Here is a 19,294-nt window from a genome sequence, read left to right on the forward strand (position 1 = left end):
TAATAAAATTGATGGGTTGAGGTACAGTTTATCTTAGTTTATCATTCATTCAAATGACTATAAGATGAAGTGCATTTCACAGATGGATTTGATTTACAAAGGCCGCAAAGCTTGACACTTGCAGCCATCTTGGTAGTACTCTTTTCGACAGAGGAAAACAATAAAGTACAATCTTAATTCTGTTTGAATGCCAGAGGCTGCATTTTTTTCTTTGTGTGATGTGCAAAATTGATAACCTGAGGATTTTCCCCATTGGGATCTGTTTATTAATATAATCAATATCACATTAGCACACACAGGAAAATGAATGGCCATGTAATGAATAATTAAAAAAGGTTTCAAGCTTCCAGCACTGTCATGACCATATAGAGTTTACTTTATATGATTGAAGAAGAGAGAGAGGAGCGGGGGGGGGGGGGGGGGGAGAGGAGGGGGGCAGGGAGTGAGGTCAGTGGATTATCTAATGCATGCATCCTACCACATGATGGTTTATGATGATGTATGCTTCTCCACAGTTTGAAATTATGAAATCACAGTTAACACCGTCTGCCTTCCTTGTGAGGCCTATTATGGGGATCTCCTACCATGCCCTAGGTCAGCAGAGGACGCTGTCATATCCTAGTTCTAGCGCCACCAAACTTGACAAACTGCGGTCTCTGAAATCACTGAGAGTTCCTCTGCGGAATCTCAGAAGGACACTTCAGAGCGAACAACATGCACATTCCCTATTAAAGGCGGACATAGTGTGACATATTCCAGCTAACATATACCACTCATAACTAACACATTTCACCAACAAAAGTTGCCCACTGTTCGTTTGGCAACTTAACAGATGCCTGGTCGTGAACCAATCAGAAGGCTCCTGAACGGAATTTTCAGTCAGAGTCTAAGGCTTGAGAGTCAGAAAAATTGTATCCAACTCTCGAAATGGAATATACTAGACTTATTCCTGCTATCCTTCTAGCAATTATATTGCAAGACGATATCTTTTAAACATATTTTCACAGGAACATAAACTGAGGTTGTATCTTTGTAGACCTGTAAACAGTATAGATCCCGCACATTAGGATCGCCACAGAGCCATATCTACTACTCTCTTAGGACCGATATAACAGCCCCCTGAGTAAACAACTAATGGTCTCCATTACATGCATATTAGTCAGTGATAAGCAAATTTAGTATAAGAGAAATAGATTATTAACAAGGACATTCAGGACTGGTCCAGATAAAAAAAAAATTGTATGGTAAACTATGTATTATAAATGAAGTATGGGTTTAATGTACTAAGGTAATGTAATATGTGTAAAACACATACTATTACACAGGCTCTCTAGTGGATAAGCAGTTTGCTAACAGTTTTATTTTATTTTGTAATGTTACATGAGAAGAATACTTGTGTGTTAAGGCTAAGTACAATTAAGAAACTCATACCAGGCAATGATCAATTAAATTTTTAAAATCCATTAATTGATGATCGTACAATTCTTAGCTGAATCTCTGTATGGTCAGAATTTCAATTCCATAGAGAAGAAAAAGTGAGAATGTCTTTTTTTTAATTTCCCATTTTCATTTCTTATGAATACTAATTAGATATTAAAAAATTGAAATATCTAGTTGTAGTCATCAACTTGTTCCTAGTTATAGTGTTAATGCAGTTAGCTAGAACATCTAGGAGGGAGTCAGAATTCAATAAGCAACTCCATATACCTAATGCAGCGCGTAATATCACGCCATAGCCTTTTTTTTTTTTTTTTTTTAAATTGCTAGAAGTCGATCAGTGAAATGCAAACAGAAAAGCATTATAAATAAATGGCTGGAAATTTCTGGAAAATACTTTATTTTTTTGATATGCGATATTATGAAGCCCTGTGTGAGTGAACTCGCAATATCAACATGTCGTTACATGTAGATTATAAGTTACATGTAGATTGAAAGTAAACATAATCAACAGCTGTTAATAGCTATTTAATATTGCAAGCTGATTTTTCCCTTTTTTTTTCTTCATCCTGTTGGATACTAAATCACCTATGGTTCTATTGTTCATGGGTCATATATATGTATATGTGTATATTTATATAGCTACAGTAGTAGTCTAAGTTATAGATTCGTCTCAAATAGTGAAGTTGATTTGAAATTGTTCACTTCGCTCTATACGTGTGATTATAAATACTAAATTGTCTCGAACACAAAATGTTAGTGATTGTAACAAATATGTTAATCACTTACTCGTTATAACCTTCACTCGGTGAAGCATTCTAGGAGTGTGTTTATAGTTCCATTGATTGCAATCTTATTTTGATTTATCTTTGGAAGCTTTGTTAAAATTGTTGTCCAACTGTGCAAGGGGTTGCTTTAAGCAGGTACCAATATATAAAAGTGATATGAATATATACATATAACAAATTTGCCCTTCTCATTTTCTTAGAATAAAAATTGGTATAAATTAGTAGGAATAAATTCTAATTTTGGAAACTTTAGTGCATGAAATTTTCTTGAGGTTAAGTCGAAAGCAATATAGCCACATGAGCTCAAAATCTAAGTTTGATGTTAATGTGAATAGAAAGATACTGTCAGATGCTGTTGTACTAGTGGCAATCAAATTCAAGGTTTGTCTTGTGTGTCATAATTGCATTTCTCTTTCGTCTGTTTAGGGACATGCATAATGTGAAAGATATTGTTTCTGTGTGTATCACACTATATCTGTCATAATGTGGCAATGTTGTTATACATTCGAACAGAAAGTCCACTGGCAGAGAGCATCCAGATTTTAATGTTTACACATGTATGGCACTTTATTATATGAACTATGCGATGTAAAGCTGTTTCATCTGAGTAGCATCAGGGAGGAAAACTTATGTTAGAACAAAATCCCTTAGTGTTCAGAATCTTGCAGCTTTGTAAGATTTTGCTCACAAAGGTTGGGATTTTTTGAGTCTCCCCCCCCCCTCCATCTTTCTTGGATTACTATTTGCATATATACATACATGATGAGAAGGCCAGAGATGGATATATGTTTCAGAGTAGATTTGATGCCTGGATTCACAACTGATTTAATTCTCACTTTCGATCATGTGGGCTGGATGGGAATATAGACCTTCATGTCCTGGGAATTAGACAAATCGTTGCCATGGAGATTGTTCTCCAAGAAAAACTAAAGTGATATTTTTCTAAGGAAAAGTTTTTCTCCTCTACTGCTAATTTGCTCAAGGAAGATGATGAATCGGGTGCAAAAACAAGTGGAGCATTGTAACCTGTGAAAAGACCTACTCTGAATTATGTATCAATAAAAGTTTGATGAGTGCGATAAACCAAAAGGTGTGAGGCAGCTACTGTAGGACTGAAAATCATTAATTCTAATCAAAATTTTATATGATACTTTATTATCAGATATCTTCAGAATGTCACAATGTATATTGCCACCCTTCGAAATAAAACATAATATGTGATTGAAAGAATGAATTTTAGAGATAGGATAAATTCGGCTATTAAATTAGTTAATAGGTTTCAAATATAAGTATACTTGCCCTCTTAATTTAGGTGTTAACAGATATTCAATGAATTCATTGATTCATAGTCTATTGCTCAGGAAAGGAAGGTTGACAAAGATGACAATAAGCTGTCAAAATTTAACATTTTCTTGTCATTTTGTTTGTTTCTCCTCTATTAAAGCAGCTATTAAAGCTCCTTTTCTACGATTTTTTCAACCTCATTGACCCCACGTTGCCATAACGACATACATAACCAGCTTATCTATTCAAATGTAACTTCAAATGCTGGAATAAAAGTCGAAAAATTTACTACTTTGAATATTGTTTTTCTCAAATTTATTTTCCGTCAGGGTCTCAATAAACTCCACCTACAGTATGAATATTTAAATTCTATGAACGACATTTTAATAGGCTCTTGTGGTAAATCGCAGGAAATTTGAGCTGTGCTAGTGACTTTTCCATGCTGATTTCGTTTGGTAGGTTTGGCGAATTGATTACATAACACACAGGCTAACGTTCCAGACTAACAACTTTGAAAGGGGAAGAAGTGGCAGTGGCGAAAATGAATGGCAGTCTTACTAAATGCGGATCCTCAAATGATCTATTTTAATGGAAATGTTAAAAGGGTGGGAAACTTCGACAAAACGCAAAAGCTGCTTTAATCATTTTCCCTTCAGTGTTTAAAATGCCCGATACATTTTATCGGAGAATGGCTGGGACTAACGTAGTGTTCAATTTTTGTGTAGCACTTTTGAAGGCTACGAACATTCCCTTACAAAATACTGTGGTACCTGTGTACCAAAACTGCCATACATCTTTGTACAGCAGTTTGCCTATTTTGCATAGGCTACTAGTAGCATCTTTGCAATGCGATACCAGATAAATTATTCCCTGAATTCGATAAAGAGGGTCAATTTGGGGACAAGACTGGCAACTGTCCAGTTTGTGCATTGAAATATAAAATACCATACTGTGGTATGATATTCCTTTCATTTTCTGTCTGTTCTTGAGATTAGAGAAATAGACTCATTTGTTCCATTCATAATGTGCTTTAGAGTTAATAGTGCTGAGTGAGACATGCATATACCACTCAATTAATATGACATGCTATACCACAGTACACTTAGTACTGAAACAAGAAAAATAAACTTGAAAGGACAGAAGTTAAAAGTGTGCAGCAGTTGGATTACATGTATGGTACTAATTGTTGATTGTTTTGCTGCAGGAATGCTGCCATATGAAGTAAATTGATAATCATATGGAACAATTACAATTTATGCTGTCGTTGTTGCTGTTCATTTGAAAATACGGCCTTTAATACCACTGCCATAACAGTTTACCTGCATGCATCGGGCTTTCTCGGTATATTGCGGCAAATTTGAGCTGTGCAAGTGACTTATCCATGTGCGTTCACTGCTAGGCTTGGCGAATTGATTACGTAACACATAGGCTAACGTCCAAGACTAATAACCTTGAAAGGTGAAGAATTGGGCAGTTGCGAAAAATGAATGGCAGTCCTACTGTACTACAGGGTGGATTTTCAAACGTTGATTTGCTCAACTAGGTCAACCCTTCAAACCAGGGGGTTCCGAATAGGCGGCCTGTGGGGCAAGTCAGGCCCGCAAATAATAATGCAAACAATATTTTGGCTTGTTATCTTGCACTCCTTGGGCATACATACTCTTCGGCTTTATATAGGCTTGAGTATCTTTCGAGCTTCGTGTTCATATATGTCTCAACGTAGCGTAAGAGGTTTCAGCCTTTTCTCCGGCCTTTAGCAGCTCCAAACAATGTTTCTATCGATCTGCATGTTCAGTAGGCATAGAGAACCATTAATTGCTTTAAATGATTCAAAGCAGTATATCTGTTGCGATGTAAAGTAGTACTCTTTACCAGCTGTCAATGCAGTTATCACGGTTGTTGAATGAGTCTGCAGTGCATACATGTACTGTATGTGGTGGTTATGCAATCTCATGCAATACGTTGTCATACATTTTGAAAAACCTAGCTGTTCGGTACTGTATGGTGTATCTTAGCTTATTCTGCATGTAATACGGTAAATAACCATCAGACATATTTCCTCAGGTATCTCATATTCTGAAATTGTCACAAATATTCTAATTTGTACAAGTTCTTTATTTAGTGCATCCAGTATGCTGGGTATTTATAATTAACATAGCCTAGCTAGCTAGTATGCAGGGTTGTAAGCCTCAAATCAAACTAACAAACGCTTATCTCCAAATGCTTGCAGCAAAAACATTGACGAATTTGCTGTGTGAATGGTTTTATTAAATAAATATCAATAATTGGAATGAATCATGAAAACTTGCGGCAGGTACAAGTAAGCAGTTTTCCTTTCTTCCTTCTTCGAAGGGGAGGGGGGGGGGGTTGGAAATATATTATATTATGCACCAACAAAAAGCCCTAAAGACGGTCTGCTCTATAGGCCATTATTAAAGAACATACACTAGTGGTTCTGGATGAATATATTCATGTGTTTTCAGTTAGATTTCTTACTATACACTCTCTACCTCTGAAGGATATCCTTCATGTTAGGCTATCCCAGGATAATTGTATCAATATTAGCCAACCCACATGTGAATTATTGTGAAGCATGTAATTAGATAACATTGAGGTACATTTTCAAGTGGCAAAGTTGTGTCATGTTTTACTTAAAACAGCAAGAGTGTTGAATGATATAAAAAAAGAGGATGGTCCCCAATGCATGTTGAAATCCATTTTTGCTAATATTTGGATGAAGGTTTCTATGGCAACCATATGTCTATCCCCCTACAGTAGTGATAAATTACATCAAAGAGGCGAAATGAATTCATTTGTGAATCAGAGCAAGAAAGCAGCGACTTGTATTACTCCATCTGACTGTTGTAAAGGTTTATAGATATAGTCGGGTATATATGATCCGATATTTCTTGTCTTATGTGATAAAATATCTTAAAATCAACAGAAACTGATGATTCTTGTGATGTTTTGTCCCCTTTATTTTGTCTAATTATGTGTATTTGTGCAAGTACTTTCTAACATCGCAATATCCAGACTATACAAATAACAGTATGACCCTGCCTATTAGTACCATGATGGTAGGTAGAAAAATGATGTTTGATATATATATACGCTACTGTAAAAAAAAAACCACTGACATTAGTCCAGTTTGCATTGTTACACCCCTTTTATTTTGAGAAATGACCCTGTAAATATCCGCGACTCATTAATCAAAGTGGCTGAAATGCAAAGACTATTAGATCAACTCCCCAGAATCAATACTAATAGAAAATAAAAGATTGCAGTGGCCTAAGGTAACATGTTCACAAGACATAACAAAATTTGTCAAGGGAAAATGGAGATAGATGTCGTTGTTGGATGCTATGAGCATTAAGTAATAAAATACACGTGACAGTTGAATTATTTTCAGAATTTATTAAACGGGGATTCTCATTAACATAATTTATGCTTTAACTGAGGATCGAGCCCACATCATGGGTTTATAGCCTTAAAATTTTACTAGTTTTCATGAACTATAGGATATATTGACCAGCAAGAAACTTCACCTTAAATATTCCTATTGCAATATAATAACCTGAAAGTGTTGATATATTATAGAACATTGTTAGTCTCTTAATTAGTACAAATTATTAACACTTTTTTTTAAATTTTGATCTCATTAGGCCTACTAATTAGTAATCTGTTATGTTGAATTGCTAAATATTTTATTACAAATATGTAACCAGATATATGGGATTATTTATCTGTTGATAGAAATTCTACATCTTCAACTATGAATTATACAAATTAGTTAAATATGCTGCTATAATTCCAAATTACTAACCTGACATTCGTTTCAAAGTACTGTCAATATCATCTGTCATTAAAGTCACTGCCCACCATCATGTCGCATTAATTCCATGCCCCAATTCTCTTGCCTCGTTTAATGTTAACCAATTGGAATCTACATATTAGTAATGTTTCAAAATGGGTCATAACAGTTTAATAATAATATAATAACTTGAAATCACAAATTGTTAAGATGAAAGTAAACTCATTTCTCTCTGTATGGCAGGCTTAGGTTATAAACATTGTCAACTATTGTAACTGTCGTTTAGGTAAGATTTCTGTCCTTTTCTTATGTTGTTGTCCATTTTTCCTCCACTTTACTGTATTGGCTCCTTATTATATTTAAACTCAAAATGATCAAGTAACAAATAACCTAACAGGCAAATCTGAGGCCTAGAATGTAGATTAATGTGGACAGTTCATGTCGAGCTAGGTTGATTATAGGGTGAAAGACCCAGAGAGAAATTATGCTTAGAAAATATAATGGGTCCAAATATTTCAAACTATCACACTGTAAGCACACAGCTGGATATATGAAATAAGTTCCAGCCATAACTAATTTTTTTTGTAGATAGTTGTAGGTTTGTGGATGTTTAAATCTGCATAGTTCATAGCAGGTTTCATTGTTTGAGGCAAACAGAAGCAGCCAAAAGTTAAAAGAAAAATCAAGGGCTGTTCTTCTTTCATGTGTTAATAGTTGGTTAAGTGACTTCACAAGTATGCAGCTTTTAGTAAATAGAAATTATATGTATAACAAGTCAATGGTTTCACTTCAGAGCAGAAGTTTTAATGCAATCAACAATGTTTCCAGACCTAACAAATATGTCTAAAAATATATTTTTTATAGAGAACTGATTCATTTGCATAATTAAAATTCTCAATGTTGAAGATAGCTTATTATAATAATTCCATTATATTCTGACAAAAGCTTCCAGCCAGACACTCTCTTTTTTAGCATACTCTCTTTTTTACATGCTACACTCAGTAAGTAGCACAATGCCAGGGGTTGAGAGCGGGCAAATTCCATGGCCCTGTTGGAGCCTTAAGGGCCTTTATATGACTAAAGCAAAACCGAGCACACATCATATGGTGTTCAAAAGTAACACTTAATTGTTAGGTTCAGTATCATCAAGAAGATTAGGGAACTGAATCTCAGTAGGCTAGTGCGTTCTGACAAATACTCGCTTTGTTTGCCTTAAAGGCCCCATCTAATACTTGGCCCCTGGGTCCCCTAGGTTTAATCATTACAATGCTGAAATACTGATTATAATACAGATAACTTGTATGCACCACATGGTTTAACTGATCTTGTATAAATATATTTCTGGATTGCCTGGAAGGAAAGTTAAGCACATTTTGCAGCTACTTTAAAACAGTTATGTTGCAATGGGGTTTTATATGGCATTGAAATAGTTGGCCTCATTTTAATGAAAAATTCAGGCGAGTCACAGTCTGTAAACTTGCATGTGTTATGTCAGTAACTTCAAACTACGTGTCCTAAAGTGTATTAGGTTTCTCTTTTTTTGCAATTTAAATTAGTCAGCAGCAGGTAAATGTCAAATTTTTAACATAATCTTGCGCATGTTTGAAAGCTATTATAATTTAATTTACGAAAAAGTCAACTCACATAGGACTTCTGAGCAATCTCATCTTATATTACCCAAACTCTTTGACTTTTAGCACCCCACAAAGATGTACAAAAACTTTCCGAAACTAACCCAGTTTGACATTTTAACTTGTAAATTTCACTAGCCTTTTGAAACCGAACACAGTCAATGTTATCAACATGTAGAATTTCCTCTGAGAGTGGAAGGGGGGGGGGTTGAGGGATGGTGTTAGTAATGGTTTGATGCTATATTTCTAGCAGATACAAACATGTGGAAGTCTGTAATTCTCTTCCACATCAGTTTGGTCTAATTTTCTTGCAGGTAAAACTTTTTTCAACCTGATGTTTAATAACTGTAGAAAGTTGACCATCACTGTTTCATTGTCATTTATCATTTATCGTTTCCTAATTATGTCCCCTAGCAAATTTTGCTGATAATATTTGTATGGCATGTCTTCTAATTCATCCTTTTTTTCTTTTCTTTTTGAACAGATGTACAAAGAGTGATTACATCACAAATGCTAGGGGGTGCATTCTTTGCTATATTTGGAGGACAACCCCTTATTGTGCTTCTCACCACAGCTCCACTAGCTCTGTACATTAAAAGTAAGTCTAATAAAAGTTTCTGTTTTAATATATTTTATAACAAACCTACATCGCAGCAATTTTGAGGAAATGTATAGAGAGCAGATTTACAGTTCAGTCAAATACTAAAACTACGAAAGTTTCCTCTGAAGTATTTTGAAAATGAAGAAAACATGTATTGGCTGTATCCATAGAACCATCTTAATGTACAACATTATACTGGAGTGGTTACAAAATATAATGAACTCTGTTAATGTTGCATGTTTGAAACCTTGAAACAGTTTTCTAGGAACAGACAAGAAGCTGAGTTAAGTATTTTTGACTGTGTATATTACATACAGGATGAAATGATTATACAGGAGAAAGTTGAACAAAGAATGTCAACTGTGATGAGTTTGATGCTAGCAGAAGCAATTATATATAGAGGGCTAGGTCGGTCTTCATTTAAAATTAATTACCTGTTAAAATTACCGAAAGCCCCATATGTTGGTAGTATATTTGACCTATATAATTTAAGTCACAGGCTCTTCTAATTAATTGTTACAAACCTTTTGTTTTCTTCCCTCTTTTATAATACTGCAAAAAAAAGGGGAGCATGTCACAGATACTTTAAACAATTTCTTTTATTATCCTTATTGATGTATATAATTGGATTCATTTCTATTGCATTCTTTTCACCCTCCAGTAATCTATAGCATCTGCATGGACCTAGAACTGGATTTCTTCACCATGTACTCGTTAGTGGGTCTGTGGAACTCCTTCTTCCTAACGATATACTCTCTGACAGATGCAAGTAGACTCATCAAATGGTCTACCAGGTAGGTGTTCTGAGCCCACTTATCCCTATGTAACTTATATTTACTGATGAAATCACCCGCTTGTGAAGTAAAGAAGATATTACATGCAGAATAGTTTAATAGACGGCCTGATGTTTTGATCTTATGGAGGGTGATGAGTGAATGTAGAGCAAGGAGACAAAAGGTTGGGGGAAGGGAGAGGGGGAGGGGAGAGGGGGAGGGGCAGGTGGTGGGGTTTGGTATAAAGGAATAAAACATGTGGATGGAAAATAATGTGTGGTGAAGAGAAGATGGTTAAGCAGAAGAAGGGTGAGTGGGTGGGAGGGGGGTGGGTGGGTGGGGACAAAATGAGATCATTTATATATCGAACTATTATGCACCACACGTATTACAATAGCAAGTCATTTAAGAAAATACACATATCAGATCTGATTTAATTTCAACATATGTTGAAGAGTACAGGGTGAGGCTAATTATTACCTTCTCCTGTCAGATTGCAACAACAATAACAACAGCAGCACTGTTTGCTGGAATTGAATCTTTACTCCCCCCCCCCTCCTACCCGCGCCCCAACCCCTTCGATAAATCTTTTGATATTGATATAAAAGATACTTTCAAGCACAATACATTATAGCACTAGAGCACTACATGATAGCATTTTAGCTATATTTATGTTTTCATGTGGGGAGAGGGGGGGAGGGTATTTTTTATTCTTTCTAACCATGTCTTCTAATCCAAGAAGCTGAATTGCAATGTTTTACACAAGGCCTGTACGATAAGAAATTATTATCTAGGATATTACAAACAGGTCTTAACCATATACTGTTTTTTCCCTGAGGTATAATCTCACAGGCCATAAAGTATCTTTCCAAGGTGGTAGCACTTTTTAATATGCTTTTATCCCAAGATTGAGTTTAGGATGGAAATTTCAATAAAATGGAGTATATGAATCCCATATGTATGGCAGGCCTATCACTGTCATTGTAAAGACATATATGTCATATTCACCAAGCAAGATATCCAGTTTGTGTAAGCTTGAGTAAAAAAAAAGAAGTTGTAAGATTTTTTTCTTTAGTCAAGATGTTATTTATTGTTGCTTTTATAATTCTGCAATATTCCATTAATGACAAGGATTCGATATGCCTCACATTTGGTTTCAGCTCTTTCCAGAGAAACATATTAAACCTTCCATATCTACTAAGTGTATTTAGATATGAAAGAATGGTTTAAAGGCAATAACATGATATTTTTAATATACATGTAATGTTATAAAATAGTATATGTGGCACCATAGATTATTGACCTTATAAACACAATTTGTCAGTTTCTGAGAAATGGCTCAGAAATTATCTATGGCTCATAAATCACAGTGGCTGACTGAAAAAAGTCAGCCATTTTGAAGGAGCCCAGTCATCTCACCAACAGACTGACCATTACATAGCAGCTCCTCTGAAATATGTACACAAAAGTTAATGGAAAAAACAAGAGCTTTTGCTGGATTTGTAAATAACATGCAAGGAGTGCTTCGTTCATCTGTTGATTGGTGCTTGTGTGTTTGATGTAATACATAATGATAAAATGTAAGAAGGCCTGACATTTTCATCTTAGGAAGATCATCTTCAGATTCAGACTAAAGAAGCAATTTAGAGGCATTTATATAAACAGTGCCATCATCAGCTTGTCCTCACAGAAATGTTCGGGACATTATAGACATATTCTAAAAGGTGAACAACTTGCAAAGCTAGCTGTAGTATATGGAATTAGGAACACACACACGATCCAATTTTCTCAGTTTAGAACGAATATTACATGCAAAGCATAAATTTCTGCTGAAATTTAGTCAGCGTTCGATGTGTCATCCCTGGAGGTGTTCCTCTTGCCTTCTTTAATGATTGTAAAATTACTTGAGTAATCGCTCCCTGTAAAATTACCATGAAATTGATGGTGATGAGTCATGTGATTTCAATACACATTCACAAAATGTTTTCCATTAATTATTCAGTATATATACTGTACATAATGAATTGGTGGTTGTTATTTGTATCTCCATAAAGACAGATGGACAGACACCTTTAGAGCAGTGACTTATACATGAATACTGAAGTGCAATTATTAGTCAGTTGTATGCTTTGATGATGTAGAATAAACCTTAGTACCTCAAATGCATTGGTTGTGGTGTGGATTTCTTGGGCAGCACCATAGTATATTGTTGGCATGTATGGATTGGGGGGGGGGGGGGAGGAGAAAGGGAATAGGTTAAACATTTACAAACTTGGCCCACTAAATTGAGATATTCCATTGTGGTATGCATTTCTTTGTTCAAAAACTCTGTCATGTTTAAGAAAGTAGTCTTGTTTCGAAAACAATTTTATAAGCCCTTGTCAAGTAGCCTCGAAAAACTAAACCTGGGGTAACAAATTTTCTGAGCCCTCATCGCAGCAAATGTAAAGTATGTCATATTTTTATGTGGTTATTTGTGCACTCACCACAGTCCTTTACAGGGTAATTCACTATGTGTTCCATGTACACTATGTGTACCATGTACTATGTGCACTACATGTGTACCGTGCACTGTACACTATGTGTACCATGTACTATGTGTACCGTGCACTACATGTGTACTTTGTACACTACATGTGTACCGTGCACTGTATACTATATGTACCATGTACTATGTGTACCGTGCACTACATGTGTACCGTGCACTAAATGTGTACTATGTACCATGCACCGTACACTATGTGTACCGTGTACTATGCGCATGCCAGTGCGAAAACACAAGAAGGGAAGTAGAACGTTACCAAGATAAACTTTGCTTCATCTTAAGTTTAGGGACCTTGTGTACATGTTAGAATGGATGCTAACAAAAGTAAAGAAAACTCATATTTACATGAATGTGAAATAAGTAAATGCTTCACTGCAATTCAAACAGTAAACAGGGGTATTTGAGATTAAGGTTGTTGCCTAGTCTCACTTCATGCCTCCTTGTTTTTCTTTTGACATGTGAATGTATTAACCATTTTAATTAGGTTCCTGTAGTCGTCTTGGATACATGCATATAAGAAATACTCCCTTCCCCTTCCCCTACCCCTTCCCCTCCCACTTCACCTCCCCCTCCCTCAGTGCACCATTATTCTACTGGTGTCCTTTCTGCGCCTCTCTGCTTAAAAACCATTGACGTTGATGTCACAAGTCTACATATGAGGTGAATGTCATTTCCCCTACTACCATCTCCCATGGGTGAATGTCATTTCCCCTACTCCCATCCCCCATGGGTGAATTTCATTTCCCTTCCTCCCATCCCCCATAGGTGAATCAGGTAGGGAGGAAAGAGTGGAGGAAAGCTGAAAGATACCTGTCAGGGCATTAAGGTCAAGGTCTATTTATTCAATTATTGGCAAGAATAGGCAGCGGCTCTCATATAGTAAACATACAATACAATTGTCCCATAATGATAGAAAGAATCAAGAATTATGGAAAATAGACTGGTGAAGTAGTCATTATTTAATATGTAAGCATAGCTACTACATCATTAGCTCATTGTTTATGCATGACCATGGTTGTGACACTATCATTCGAATATTTACAAAGGAAAGTAGTATACCATGATGTTATTTGTCTTTTCCAGGTCCACAGAGGAAATTTTTGCACTATTTATATCGATAGCTTTCACGGTGGATGCCCTGAAAGACTTGACACATAGTAAGTTCAACTCTTTTAATTACCAGAATTTGTGCTATATATGTACTTACCATGTGTCGTAAAGGTGAGAATTAATTGGAATGTAAACCCATATATTTATTCCTAGTTGTTTGTTTGTTAAAAAGTGAATCATTCTGTCCTCAAAATTGCTAGATTTTCTAATATTTGGTCACTTACAAAAAAAAAATGAATCTATTTTTATTCATCTCTAGCCTCCTCAAAGAATGTTTCCTCACTAATGAGATGATTTAGATGGTTAATTGAGAACTATTGTTTTTGAAACATTTGATACATGGTAACATTATTCCTGTACCGTATATATGGTCTGTAATATTCACAATAGCATATTATCATCACTTTGCAATGGATTTTTTTCTTTTCCATTTTTTTGTTTGCCAGTAAGTAAATTTTAGCCGTATAACTCATACATGTGCCATATGCCACCCCCATAAAGGGCCTCAGTCTCTAAGCCGGCTCCCTGAAGTAGTTTCATGGTCTACGGAGATATATGCATAGCAGCCAAACTTGAAACTCTTATATAACAACCTTGAACCCTTGCCCATGTCCGCTGGGTAATTGTTGTGAACAACAGGTCACTAATGTTTCGCCGTGGTATGTTAACATGGTGACAGCGGATTTAAGATGTGTAGGCTTCTGTCTGTAGTTGTTCATTATTAACTTACTGACAAACAAACTGGTGTTGGCATGTGTCCAACTTTGTCAGGGCTGTATGTTGGCTTTTAAATGAACTGTGCATGTAGCTGGATATTATTACATTCTCTGTCTGTATATTCCTACATGCACAAAAACAAGTCAAGAATTATTACTTTAGACTGGATGTAGATGTCTGACAATTTAAGACATTTTGTTTCCAATTTTGAGGGTTTCAAGATCGATAGATAGATGCCTTGTCAGAAGATAAAAGTATTTTAAAGAGCTCCTGTGGGAGCTGATTTTCTTCCCCAATCCCTTTAAAGCAAAAGTTAATGATTATTTTTCCTATAGTTCCTAATTAGGTGTCAGGGATGTTTTTAATGTGAGCCCAGTCTTTAAAAAAAAAATCTGTCCAAAAAGCAAGCTGTTTTGAGTTTTGAGTTTGTATGTAAACAGGACATTGAAACCTCCACATATGCAGTTTAGTTAAGACTATATCCTCAACAGGTTCAAGTTTGAAGCCACAATTGCAATTAATCTGAGATTTTTGTTTCCAAGCGATTAGTCCTGTCAAATTGGCTTGAATTATCTGCTCAAGTTTAATTTTCAAATGAGGAAAATTAAGCGTTTCATTTCGGTTATCAATGAGACAGACACGAAAATCTCTGCATGATTGACAAAATTAATTTATTTGTCACGTTGGAATGAAGTTTGGGTGAGAGCCGGGAAAACGCACCTCAAATTTCCATTACTTGTAATCACATGTGTTGCAAGTGATTCGCAAGTAATACATTTCTGAAACGTAGTCGAAAACACCAATTGTACACAATGTAGATTTAATTGGATGATTTCAAACATAAAAGTCAAACTATATATGTGCCAGAATTATTGTTCTATAAACTGGAACTATCTACATTAAGCATAACTGAAAGATGTATCCAGCCAATTAAATGTTTCTCTGCTGTACGTGAATTACCTGAAAATATCCTCAGACTTGTGGTAAAATTATAAACATAATGATGTTGTTGCAAACACTGTTAATTTCCACACACAAAAAATGCAAACACTGTTTAAATTCCACAACAAAAAAAACACCTGTCCGCTTTTATAATATTTCACAGATCTTTTCCATTTCCACCAGACATTACCAAGTTTGCCCTCGAAAACGGAATTATAGATTCCGAAAAAAACTTGCCTGACTCAAATGTTACCTTTCTTGTTAGACTTTGACATGTCAACACTAAACTGCTGCCTAAAGCCATCCTTAAGGCTGCTTTTTGGTTTAAAAAAAAAATTCCAGCTTTTCTGTAATACTCTTTATATATACATACCCATGGATAGATGGATTGATAGCATTTCCGTGATGCAAAAATTAAGAAGAAAAAAAAGAAAAAAACTAGAAAAAACACAATAAGAATAAAGAAAGTACAGCTGCAGCTTAGCCTTGCTGGCTTTACTGTCTGTCTCTAACATGAATTAGGTGAATAGCTATGCACAATTAGGAAATAAATGAATGAATCAAAGAGAGAAGTCATGCCAACTGATTTTGTGACAGCGCAATCCACTAAATCAAGATAGGATCTCGACATATTGATAATTGCAGGGACGTAATAAGCAGGGCGATGATGTAGATTTCAACAGCACCGGGCTCTCCCGTGCGTGTTTTTTTGTCTTAAGGAATAAATTATGCAAACATAGAGATATAATAGTAGTTAATTATGCAACGTAGAAATGTAATAGTACTAAATTATGCAACGTAGAAATGTAATAGTAGTAAATTATGCAACCTAGAAATGTAATAGTAGTAAATTATGTAACGTAGAAATATAATAGTAGTAAATTATGCGACGTAGAAATATATTAAGAGTAAAATTATGCACCATAGAAATATAAGAGTAAATTATGCACCATAGAAGTATATTAATAGTAAATTATGCACCATAGAAATAAAGAGTAAATTGTGCTCCATAGAAATATAAGAGTAAATTATGCACCCTAGAAATATAAGAGTAAATTATGCATCATAGATATAAAAGAGTAAATTATGCACCATAGAAATATAAGAGTAAATTTATGTAGCATAGAAATAAAAGAGTAAAATATGCACCATAGAAATAAAAGAGTAAAATTATGCACCTTGGAATAGAGTAAATTATGCACCATAGAAATATAAGAGTAAATTTATGTACCATAGAAATATAAGAGTAAATTATGATCCATAGAAATATAAGAGTAAAATTATGCACCATAGAAATATAAGAGTAAAATTATGCACCATAGAAATATGAGAGTAAATTATGCACCATAGAAATATAAGAGTAAATTATGCACCATAGAAATATAAGAGTAAATTATGCACCATAGAAATATAAGAGTAAATTATGCACCATGGAAATATAAGAGTAAATTACACACCATAGAAATGTAGTAGTAAATTATGCACCATAGAAATATATTAAGAGTAAAATTATGCACCATAGAAATATAAGAGTAAATTATGCACCATAGAAGTATATTAATAGTAAATTATGCACCATAGAAATAAAGAGTAAATTGTGCTCCATAGAAATATAAGAGTAAATTATGCACCCTAGAAATATAAGAGTAAATTATGCATCATAGATATAAAAGAGTAAATTATGCACCATAGAAATATAAGAGTAAATTTATGTAGCATAGAAATAAAAGAGTAAAATATGCACCATAGAAATAAAAGAGTAAAATTATGCACCTTGGAATAGAGTAAATTATGCACCATAGAAATATAAGAGTAAATTTATGTACCATAGAAATATAAGAGTAAATTATGATCCATAGAAATATAAGAGTAAAATTATGCACCATAGAAATATAAGAGTAAAATTATGCACCATAGAAATATGAGAGTAAATTATGCACCATAGAAATATAAGAGTAAATTATGCACCATAGAAATATAAGAGTAAATTATGCACCATAGAAATATAAGAGTAAATTATGCACCATGGAAATATAAGAGTAAATTACACACCATAGAAATGTAGTAGTAAATTATGCACCATAGAAATACATTAAGAGTAAAATTATGCACCATGGAAATATAAGAGTAAATTATGCACCATAGATAGATACAATGGTAGTATGTCGTGTTATCCAACAGTAAGTGGTTAATTGACCCATGGTTTTATTTTAAGGAATAAATTAAAGACCATAGAAATATAACAGTAGTGAGTACTGGAATGCAACTATATGAAGTTTTCCTATACCTTTGCTTTAAGAAAGCAATTATGCACTCTAGAAGTCAATTTAGAGATACCTTTATATGGGATGAAAAACTTTGCTTCCTGAATGTGTTCAGAATTTTTCAGAGGGAATGAAAAATGTTTACATATGGTTTGAGATCAAAATAAAGAATTATCCACTAGTAAACATATACACTAAAATTTCACAAGTTTATATTTTTTCCGTCAGAACACTCAACAAAACCAATAAAGCACCTTGTCTTAAACAGAATCTTTTATTCCCATTTGAAATGTACAACTGAATAAGTAAATAAGAGGATGACAGACAAAATCTTGCAAAAAATCATTTTCAATCATTTTTGCCAAACCTGGAATTTATTGTTCATTGAGTCATAACAAATAATATGTCACCTTTCAAGGATAAAAGCAGAAACAAGAAATCACAAGAAAACGAGAGCAGTTTGCGGAAGGACGGTTTGCCTTGAAAACTCCTTCGACTATAGGCATGTCTGTTGCAATCATGCAATATTTCCTAAAAATCCCTTTGCAATTAAGATTGAGTTGAGATTAGATATAAAGACTGAGGGTTTTATGCAGCAGTCCTTTGTCCTTCAAATAGTTAGTGTCACATCCTCTGTAGCCATGGAATTCAGGTTTCAACATTTTCCTGCATTTCAATTCCAGAAATATAGGCTACTTGTTTTTTTATTTGTATGTATATGAATGAGCAATTTTTCACTTGTGCCCTACCCAACAGATCCATTTAAAAATAAAGACACAATCTTTCAAAAAAGAAAGTTTTTTTTTAGCAACAATTACTCAAAATGGCAGACTTCACTTACAGGTTGAGTTATATAAATTGTGTTTTCTATAATTTTCTATTGTAAGCTGAGGTTGCTGTACACACAAGTACACAACCTGCAGAGACTTTTAAAGAACAGGGCTACTTCTCTGGAATAAACTTGTTTGGATTATAGCAGCATGAATGGTATGTCACTGCTGAGTCTTGCTTCCAAAGGTTTTCAGTAGTCAAATTGCTGAGTTACCAACATTGCACTACTGTTTGTTATCATAATTATGGCTATGACAAATTCTTGACATACCATATCTTGTTATCTTTTGTCCAGGGGAGGGGGGTTGAGAATGGTGGGGGGATTGTGTGGAGTGTAGGATATATCATGGTAAGGTAGAAAAAGTGAGTTATGTAATAATTATGTAATTATTATGTAAAAAATTGCATAAAGCCCTCACAGGCCAAACTACACAGTCCCATGGAGGGCTGCGGCACAGAGTCGAACAGAGTCGAACAGGAAGACCGCTCCCTCAAGGAGGCTGCATACCTTTGCTAGGCAATGCCTACCAGTACAACCCTGCAATAAATTGAATGAACCA

The 19,294-nt window shown here is 34.7% G+C and overlaps 1 protein-coding gene across 9 annotated transcripts in view; it reads left to right on the plus strand.

Moving 5' to 3' along the window:
• LOC139981342 (solute carrier family 4 member 11-like) overlaps nt 1-19,294 on the plus strand; it is a 196,503-nt gene that overhangs the window by 156,678 nt on the left and 20,531 nt on the right. For all 9 annotated transcript variants that reach the window (XM_071993710.1, XM_071993683.1, XM_071993720.1 and 6 more), the window contains 3 exons: nt 9,436-9,549; nt 10,214-10,346; nt 13,954-14,027. In XM_071993710.1, coding sequence (XP_071849811.1) covers nt 9,436-9,549; nt 10,214-10,346; nt 13,954-14,027 — 321 coding nt within the window. The remainder of the gene's footprint in view (nt 1-9,435; nt 9,550-10,213; nt 10,347-13,953; nt 14,028-19,294) is intronic.

Source organism: Apostichopus japonicus, chromosome 2, assembly GCF_037975245.1.
Source record: "Apostichopus japonicus isolate 1M-3 chromosome 2, ASM3797524v1, whole genome shotgun sequence".
Taxonomy (NCBI): Eukaryota; Metazoa; Echinodermata; class Holothuroidea; order Aspidochirotida; family Stichopodidae; genus Apostichopus; species Apostichopus japonicus.